Source organism: Aspergillus pseudoviridinutans, assembly GCF_018340605.1.
Source record: "Aspergillus pseudoviridinutans IFM 55266 DNA, scaffold_2, whole genome shotgun sequence".
Taxonomy (NCBI): Eukaryota; Fungi; Ascomycota; class Eurotiomycetes; order Eurotiales; family Aspergillaceae; genus Aspergillus; species Aspergillus pseudoviridinutans.
The window spans coordinates 3,971,611-3,981,231 of record NW_025091282.1 but is presented as its reverse complement, the minus strand read 5'-3'; the positions used below and the strand labels follow the sequence as shown (position 1 = coordinate 3,981,231).

The 9,621-nt window shown below is 51.0% G+C and overlaps 4 protein-coding genes across 4 annotated transcripts; 2 read left to right on the top strand and 2 right to left on the bottom strand.

The window, feature by feature from the left end:
* Positions 1-338: 338 nt before the first annotated feature.
* Positions 339-1,979, top strand: Asppvi_003442 (uncharacterized protein; the record flags this gene model as incomplete). Its single annotated transcript, XM_043299407.1, has 5 exons — positions 339-422; positions 494-541; positions 592-1,212; positions 1,260-1,678; positions 1,742-1,979. 5 exons carry the CDS (start codon positions 339-341, stop codon positions 1,977-1,979), a joined length of 1,410 nt encoding a protein of 469 aa, XP_043155342.1.
* A 227-nt stretch (positions 1,980-2,206) lies between these two features.
* Positions 2,207-2,720, top strand: Asppvi_003441 (uncharacterized protein; the record flags this gene model as incomplete). The annotated part of the gene is made up of 2 exons (XM_043299406.1): positions 2,207-2,461; positions 2,637-2,720. 2 exons carry the CDS (start codon positions 2,207-2,209, stop codon positions 2,718-2,720), a joined length of 339 nt encoding a protein of 112 aa, XP_043155341.1.
* Positions 2,721-2,804: 84 nt separating this feature from the next.
* Asppvi_003440 (uncharacterized protein) lies at positions 2,805-3,311 on the bottom strand (the record flags this gene model as incomplete). Its single annotated transcript, XM_043299405.1, has 1 exon — positions 2,805-3,311. One exon carries the CDS (start codon positions 3,309-3,311, stop codon positions 2,805-2,807), a length of 507 nt encoding a protein of 168 aa, XP_043155340.1.
* Positions 3,312-3,342: 31 nt separating this feature from the next.
* Asppvi_003439 (uncharacterized protein) lies at positions 3,343-4,119 on the bottom strand (the record flags this gene model as incomplete). The annotated part of the gene is made up of 1 exon (XM_043299404.1): positions 3,343-4,119. The coding sequence occupies one exon, from the start codon at positions 4,117-4,119 to the stop codon at positions 3,343-3,345; it is 777 nt and encodes a 258-aa protein (XP_043155339.1).
* Between the last annotated feature and the right edge of the window lie 5,502 nt (positions 4,120-9,621).

The window sequence follows — 9,621 nt, the reverse complement described above, 5'->3', positions numbered from 1 at the left end:
GCCTGAAACGGCCGGGTACGAAGGTTTCAAATTAGTGTTGTTGGCGAAGGCTTTTTCTCCGTTGGTAAGTTCTCGGATCCCAGAAACCATTCCGTCTGGTTCCAATTTCTCCCAGAAGATCACTTCGCTCCGATACCATGGTTATCCTTTGTGGAAGACGACGTTTAATGATCACCGTAGTTTGGAAATGACTCGCTTAATGACATCGTTTGGCGTTCCATGGAAATCATGATATATTTGACTGACATTTTCTTGCCCACAAAGCAGACATTAAATGCACACGTTTCTACTTCGATCATCGAGTTTCAACCTCAGATAAGTCGTTCAAGACCATCAAGATGAACCTGACCCATCACGGCTACGATTACGTGGTCGCGAACAGCGGCAGGGCCGTTTACGACTTCGAGAGCCTGAAGGACATCGTGAGGTTGATCTAGGACCTGTACACGAACAGGATCACGTTCAAAACGCGAACACATGGTTGGACATGTAGCTCAACACGGCCATCAAGATTGACGCGTACATGAACATGTGCTACAACGTGAACAAGAAGTGCGTCATGTGCGCGAAGGAGATGGAGATCGAGCTCAGCTCTGCGCCGACGGGCTGCGCGGGAACATCTGCGTGATCACGCCCATGCAGGTGTCCTGCTTCACCATCAAGGTCTCGAACCCGAGGGGCGACTCCCGCACGTACGTCAACGTGAAGCCGTTCATCGCCACGACCACGAGGAAGTACATGTGCGAGCACTGCCAGACTCACGAGCCAACGGCCACAGACGAGCACGAGAACGGGGTTCAGGGGCGTGGTCGCCGCCCTGAAGACGTACCCGACCATGTTCGACTCCAGGTAGGTCCAGGCGATGTCGTCCACGTGCACGAAGAAGAACGAATAGATGAACATGACGGAACACATGGTCCGAGGCTGACGAAAACCAGGAAGGCGCTTGAGCAGCCGACCACGGCATCGACCCCAACGTCAACTTCGATGAGCGATTATGAACCACTCGGGGGCTTCGTTGCCATGGTCCTCGGGACCAAGTTGTTCCCCGAGATCGCGGAGCACCATGAACGAGCTCACGGCCTCGGAGTTGGGCTACATCCTGGACTTGCTCCAGATCAGGGAGTACTTCACTTACGACGACAAGTACCCGAACCCGACCAGGGACGTGGACCCCGGCATGTCGATGTCCAACCAGCTGACGAGAGACGGGTTCTCGATCGTCATGATCGGTCCGGACTTGAACGCGCTCTGACCAGGATCAAGCACTCGAAGAAGTACTGGGACACGTTGGAGTCCATACACAGGAAGGCCGACGTCCTCGCATGCGCGAACAAGTTGAGCGTCTGGATCGCATGCATACACGAGGACGCGGAAGAGAGTATGGAGAGGGCGATGAAGGTCGCATCGAGGAGGACGACGATTTGATCGAGGAGATGTTGGCGGGGAGGCCCGTGCGGACGATCTACGACAGGCGCCTGCACGTATTTGACAACGAGGTCGTGATCCGGCCCGAGAGGTTCCTCATGCCGATGTCCTGGGGCACGACCGCCAAGCTGTATGTGACCGAGAACACGTATGTCCTCAGCGACCCCGACACGATCGTCCCCATGGACTCCCGCATGATTCCGGGCTTGCGCATGAGCATGTACCAGCCATCGTTCGCCGCCGTGTCGAGGTACGACTCAATCCAGATCGGGGACCCGCTCGTGAACATGGACTAGATCTTGCCCATGTTCAGGAACGCGCGATACGAGACGACCGACATCGCGTACATCGACGTGATCAAGGATCCGCTGCACGTCCATCGTCTTGGTCAGAAGAAGTATCCGAACGAGGGTGACCGGACGCCGATCGGCATGTTCGAGGCCGCGCCCGCGTCCGTCTTGAGGCTCACCTACTCGGTCGAGCCCGACTTCGCGGCCATGAGGAAGCTCATGAGGGAGACGAGCGGCATCACCAGCTCCACCGTCGAGTAGATGCTGGGGGACAGACCCATCCACGTTGGCTCGATCACGGACGTGACTGTGGTCGCGTCGATGAACCCGTTCGGCCTGATGGACGAGCCCAAGTACGTCTTTGTGTACATTGACGTGCCTCTGCTTTGGTCCTGATCACGAACCTGGACGTCCGCATCAGCACGATCGCGTTCGAAAACGGGAACAGGTCCTGGAATAAGTAGCTCAATGAGACCGCCTACATCTGCATGAACATGTACATCGACCCGGAGTTCAAGAAGAAGGAAATCACGCGCACGATCTGCATCTGGTTTGAGAATGTGAACACACGCTCGGACCTAGACCTCAAGAGGATGAACGACATGAACATAAGCCTGAACGAGATGATGGTCAACGTCGACACCACAATCACGGCCTGCACCTCCTGCGCGAGCGAGCTCAGACTCAGCCTCATGTCCACGGACGAGATCATGAAGATAGAGATGGGGTTGTACAAGCTCATGGTCGAGAGGACCCTCGCGATTTCTAGCTCGATCTGGTGCATAAATGAGAATTTGTACACAACCATGTGGAGGTTCAACCTCGCGTACATGCAGAAGCCCGAGAAGATATTCATGGCCAAGAGCACGAACAAGACCATGAGCCTACGCATCTGCACGGATGAGAACAACACCACAGTCTGACCCCGAGCGTGATCGAGTACGGGAACAAGGTCATGAACAGGCTCGCGCTCATGAGCCCACCACCCACTCCTACTCGTAGATGAGACGAACATGAACGCGATCATGGACACGACTAACACGCGACCGCGAACTCGGACATGTTTTTCTGCGTGTGCGAGTTCGTCTATATGTCCAGAGTCAGGGCCATGTCCTTGTACTTGTCCTCCTCCGGCTTGATCCGTGTGTACATGTCGTCGAAGAATGAGTTGGGCTTGTACCTGTGCATGTACACCTTTGAGCCTATGCTGATGCTCACGATCCTCTCGTCCCTCCAGAACTTGGGCGCGTTCGTGTACACGTTCTCAATGAGGTACGCGTCTACCTCCTTGGACTTATTCAAGCGCATGAACCCGTCGTAGCCGAGAACGTTGTTCGCGATCATGCTAGCGGAGAGGGCCGAGCTGGGGAATTGTGTACATGTTCGGCTTGCTGTCGGACTCGAACTTCCGGTACACGGGACGCAGTACACGACCCTGAACTTGGTCTCGGGCCTCAGTGGGATGTTGCTACCGTCCGCGAAGTCGATCAGGCCCTTTTCCGAGATCAAGCCCATCTTCGCGCAGAGGAGGCGGCATAAGATCCCGTCCTCGCTCTCATTCCCGTTCGTCGTCATGTCGAGGTTGCTGTTCATGATGATAACTCGGCTGAAGCTACGTTGTCAGCTAGCTCTTCGGCTTTTGAACGCATGTGTGTGGACGGACCTGAACCCGGGTATCTACATCTCCGAGATTGGCGCGGGTACGAGTAGCCCTCGCGACGAAGCTCATGTGCATGCTCGCGAAGATGACCTTGAGCCTCCTCTTGTTCATGTCCATGTACTCGATCTTGAAGATCAGCCTGCCCAAGCACGCGATCGAGCTCCCGTCCCCGAGGGCGATCAGATCCGTGATGGTACTTGTGGTCTCGACGGTGCTTCCTACCGCGTACGTGGCCGTGCACCTGTGGATGCCGGGCTGCCAGATCGCGTCCACCCAGACGTACATGTCGGTGGTCATGATCTCGCTCGCGCCGATACCCATGTAGTCGATGATGTCCCTGATGATGGTTCCGAACGCGAGCACGGACAAGCCGAGCTTGATGTACATGCTACTCCCCGACCTCGTGGCCATCTCCTCGTTCAGGCGCATGCGCGGGATCTCGTCCGGGTCCATGTCGTTGATCAGGACCAGGTCACAGTTCAACATGGAGCTCATTTGCCTGGTCGCCTTATCGACGATGTACACGGTCATAATGCTGTTCTCGGAGCCGTCTCTCAAGCGCCTCACCGTCGGGGTCGTGAACGACATTCCGAAGACGTGCGTGTGCATCTGCATGCTTCCGCGGATGTGTCCGTCCTCGCCCTCCTTCGTGTGCAAGGTCCACATCTCGGACCTGACCTCCTGCTTCGGCTCGATCACGCCCATGTAGCTCAACCTGTTCCTCCTCTGCTCCCTGATCATGGCGATGTCCGTGGAGGTCCACTCGATGCTCCTCGAGTCCGTGCCGATGGACGCGACCCTGAGCTTGTTGGCGTCATTGTTCAGATAGATAATCGAGACGGACGAAGTTCAAGATGAGGTACTAGTTCAGCCCGCTCTGCGTTATCGAATTCGGACCGTGTACTCGTTCGCGCGGATCAACGTAGACATCTACATCTACTATCGGGCGAGCACTCATCAAACGAACACACACACGTATCCAAAAATTCATCTCCACGAATAGGACTCTGGAGTCGGAGCATCGACAAGAAAGCAGAGCTAGAAGCAGAGCATGATCGCTCGAGGTCCAAATCCAAGGCAGCGCTGACGCGCAATGAGGCGATCGAGTGTTCAGTGCCACTGGTACCCGTCTTAATGCGTATAGCTGGAAGGAATAGCAGCTACTTACCTATCGGATGTCCAGATCGTGACTCAGTTCAGCATCGATGTGTCTATTGAAAGCTTAAGGTAAGGATAGACGCCGTTCAAACTACTAAGGATACGACATGGCCAATCGGATAACTCATGAGCATTACCAGTCAGAGCTAGCACGACGGATGAATGTCGATAGGGGAACGGACCATCAGCCGTGAATAGTAATTCTGGAAGTTAATTGTATACTCTCTCCAAGACGCATTGCACGGTGGCCGATTCCAACCAATCTCCGATTTACTGCTGTGGAAATGTCTAGACTATATACAAAGTGTCTCACATTCTTATATTCACTTCCGCTTGATTATTGTTGGCAGTCATAATTTGTATTCACTCCATCATAAGATTGAACCGGCTCAGGTCTTGGACGGGCCCAACATATTCACTTAATCCAATATACCCAGTATCACGTCGTTCCGGTTCCCTGTTGCTTTTACTTCCTTCTTTGGCTACTTCAGACGTTCTAGAGAGAAAGAATACACTATGCATTCGATTTATCTTCCTTCGTCTATTCCATCTATCTGCATCGGGGCCATACGGTTGCTGGATCTACGAAGCTTCCAGTCGATTTTGTGCCTGTGGTAATGCTAGTGTTTCCATTGAATATATAAGAACTCGCATGCATATCCGGGAACATTTAATCACGGCTCTCCTGCCGTTACTCGTCAACTCTCTGGATAACTATGTGCAGGGCCTGGAGACACTCAGGAGCTTCAGAGCAAAGAGAAACATAAGAGAGCTAGGAGCTATCTCACCAATTTGACAGCATAGGAGGCTATCTATTCGAATACGCTGGGTCCGGTGCGCAGGTAAGTATCCCAGTCATGAAATGATGAAAGGAGCTCACAACTGACTATCACTGAAGCCTTCGCTCAGGCCCAGGAAATCTTCAAGTCAGCCTCCGAGACGCAAAAACAGTTCATGATGCTGCGCATTTACGCGCTTAAAGCTCTGGACAAGAAATAAGCCATTAGTCACTTTAATGGAGGAAAGGTATGTGGATCTCTGGGTTCGAATGACCGCATGAGCTGATGCCGTTCAGCGCCGAGTAGTGCGATATGTGGACGACTACAGATGTGTCTATGGGACTACACCATGGCATTGCGAGGCTTAGGTCTGCGGAAGTCAATGCCCCCCTGGGTCTGGGCTTCAAGCCCCCTTTCAAAATGCGAGTCAGAAGTTCGAGGAGAAGGCAATCGACTACTCCCATACGCAGGTCCAATTCGGAGGACTGGGGTAGAACGCCCTGGAGGTGACAATTCATTACCACAGCCTTTGTGGAAGACCTTAAAGCTTAACTTAAGCTTGTACTGCTCTGGGTACCTAAGGCTAAACAGCAACGGCAACCATGACGCTGACAGTGGATGATATCAGCCAGCGGCATACACAAATTTGCGGATACCCGGGAAAATGCTTCAACTTGGCACCATCCCCATGCCCCATATTCTGGCTGTGATGCAAGAATATGTCTATGGTGTCAAGAAGAGCAGGGCCAAGGCAATCAAACCAAGAGAAGGGTGCCAATGGCACAAGAAAACGCCTGATATTTATTAAATCATGGCAAGATAACCGAGGCCTTACGCAAGACTAATATACCAGGGTATATCTTTACGATAACCCATTTAAGGAGCACATTCAGGGGCCAGAGCAAGGGCATTGCGCCCGGTTTCCAACGATCGCACAGCTATTTTTGCTCTTGCAAGCCCCTGATAGGGTATGTTTTCGAAATGATAACGAAGCTTACGATCCCTCGGAAAGGGCCGATTTGCTATGAAGCAATTGGAATCCGCCGCTCCCAGGCATAGGCTCCATTCGACTTTTGCTTTCGCCATGAGCGGAGATGCCTGCCTTCCGTTGCCTATTTTTCTGTCGTTTTCTCATCAAGAGAAATGACTACTCCGATTTGCCACTAGCAACTCTAGTCTGGTCAGAGTTCATCAGGCATTTTTGGTGCCACTCGCTCCGCCTCTGGGCTATAATGAGGCCACGAGCCAATATGTTTTTAACCAACCTCCCCTCTGAATTGATCATTGTCATTGCCGACTTCCTCGGACCCAAAGGCCTCTATGTTCTAGTCCAAACCACCAGCTCCTTCACAAACCTGCTGGGCCTTCATCTCCTAAACCGTGGCCTGGCTGATCCCAAGCTGGAGACACTCCGTTGGGCTGCTGCCAAAGGAGACGAGGAGATAATCAGGAAGTTACTTGCACGCGCACGGTACTGGTCAACATCGGGCTGTATGACAGGTCTACACCCATGATGTCCATGTTTACAGGCTTCGGACAGCGGCACTAGTGAGTCATCTTCTGTGAGTATTTCTGATTAAGGTATCTGCTTCGTGTCATCGTGCTGTTGTTGCTAACATGTAATAACTGGTTTTAGCACCCTTGCCGAAGCATTAGATAAACGACTACAGGGCAAGCATCTGGGTTTGACACCAGTCCATGTCTAATGACAGGTGGAACGGTAACCTGTTCAATACCGCCGATGTACAGCTGGCAGAGCTGGCCATTATCCAAGAAAATACTTTATCCCGGCATCAGCGACAAGGAAGCGCCAAAGAGGAAACTGATATACTCATTTTGAAGAGAATTATCTTGTTACTGATGGGAGGAAAACATACCGCTCTGTCCTTTGGTGTTTGCATTGGACTTGAAAATGTCGTCAGACGATCACTGGCTACGAAGCCGGGCGATATCAACACAAAAATCCACTCATCATATTGGTCTACAATGAACCGTTCCACACTCTCACTTACTACACACTAGGACATGAACAAACACATTGGCTACGGGATTTAGCTACTTTGACATCGCCTCATACTTACTTACGCATGGGGCTAAAGTTCCAGACGATCAAGGTTCTACATTTCCTGCGCCCACCGAGCATACATCAAAGGCCTTACGTTAGCCTTGGATAAGGTTATTTCAATAGACAGCGAAAATTCGGAGGGCTATACTTATCTTCAGCATCATAAACCCACACATGCATTGATACAATACAGAATCCAAGTATCACACCGCTCTTGCCTTTGGTGCTTGCCATGAAGTTGAAAAAGTCGTTAGATGATCACTGACTGAGAAGCCAGGCGACATCAACGCAAAAATTGGCCCAGTTATACCAACCAGTGACGAACAGCTCCACACGCCTCTCTATTACGCGCTGGAAAGCGAACAAACACGAGTGATCGAGCTTCTACTCAGTGGACTCTGGCCCATGCTTGCGTGGTTCACACCGCAAGTTATTTTATTAGTTAGTGGCTATCAGTAACTGCGGGCCCTTATATTTAGCTGTCCCAAAAAAAAAATCAATCTCAGAGTTAGCTGCAATATCCCTTTTACCAAGGCTGAAGCTGAATAGCCTCATATACCTGATATTCACTGAACAGCACTGCATAGTCAACTAACTTTACAATATGGTCAGCAGAATATTCTATAACCCGTAGCTTTCCACCCCCGAATGCCTTGACGGCAGTGTTAGACATTGGCAACTCAATGAACATGGCCATAATCAACTACTGACGTAGGGGCAGCCGCTGGCTGATCTGGGATGGTTGGATTCCCTGGCTAGGAAGCCTACTGTGTGGTGAGATAGGGGCAACTTGGCAAGCTTGCTAGCTACGGGCTGACTAAACTACTGTATGGCCAGGTGACCATACAACTACCATTCTGGAGCTTCACCGCGTTGGAAACCGACTCTATCCAGACCCGTTCTCGTCAAGGCCTGTTTTTATTATGGCTGTAAGTAACGTTATGGGATCTTCTTAATCACTGCTTAATGAAGGTAATATAGCGTTGCAATACTTGTGCTGTGAGCAGCTGTGTCAGCGGCAGGGAGTGCTCAATATTCAATAATCTTTGCTACACTTGCCCCAGTTATCAACAGTATAAGCAGCTTCGAGTGAGAGCAGATCATCGAAGATATGATATGTAAGTAATGTGAAGGTGACAGTGTTCATCGAGTGAAGCTCATCGAAGCTCCAGCCCAACTACAGAAGCTTCCTGACTGACTTCCGCGGCAGAATCCCCAGGCTCCGTCAACACTGATTCACACCTCCTCAAAGCGAAAGCGCCAGCTGGAGCATTACATTCCACCTCAATCTCATTTCCTTCATCAACCTTGACTACAGCACTTGCAGGCCAATTCTGGGGCTTTAACCATCTCAATTACTACTTAATGATGGCGGACTGTTTCCCCTCACTAGAGGACTTTTCTGCGGGTTGGTTGCCCGCAACAATCCAACTAGTACCTGGTTGACGAGGCTAATCTGGATACACCCAGGCCAAGTGTTGTTAGGATCGCCAGGGTGCTCTGAAGTCTTCAGGTTCTCTCTGTTTACCATCTACCATTCGCAGAGATCCACGAGTGGATTCGAATTCGTACCCTTCAAACTCATGCCATATACTCCAGCCGTCGATAAGGGTGAGAGAACTCTTCTTGAATACACTGCTCCAAGCCTCAACATCATTAGGAAGGAACACCCTGCGACTGCTGGTAAAGAGTTTCTCTCCTATATGGAGGAAAAAGTCGATGAATTTGGTGCGTTTATAACAGAGATCACTTCCTTGACCAAAGACGTCCTGGACATACTGAACGAAAGGCACGTATGGTAAGTTCATTCCCTTTTGTATGTGTTCTGATAAGCTTACAACAGGTGTAGGTACTCGTGCAACTCTCTGTAGACTCAACTACGAGGGATTCTGAATCCGGGACTGCATGATGTCGAAGTTCTCACAAGGCATCTTGGAGAGTTCCGCTCTGACTTCGGTAGAGTGGACCCGTTCGAAGAGGAAGATCAAGTAAATGCCAATGGCGCCTTAGTCGCGTTCCACATAAGTACTGCATGTCATGATGCATATGAGTCATTTTCTGACGCGTTAACCACTCCGCCACCTTGCCTGTTGTTGTGATATCAAATTGGATGTGGATGATGTACTGAAATCAACACTGACGAGAGACTTTATCTCTGCCGGTCTTATCATCCCGAATATCAAATTCATTCGGAGGATTGAAATCCCGCCTTGTCAGGGTTCTTCTTTAATTTTCCTTTTT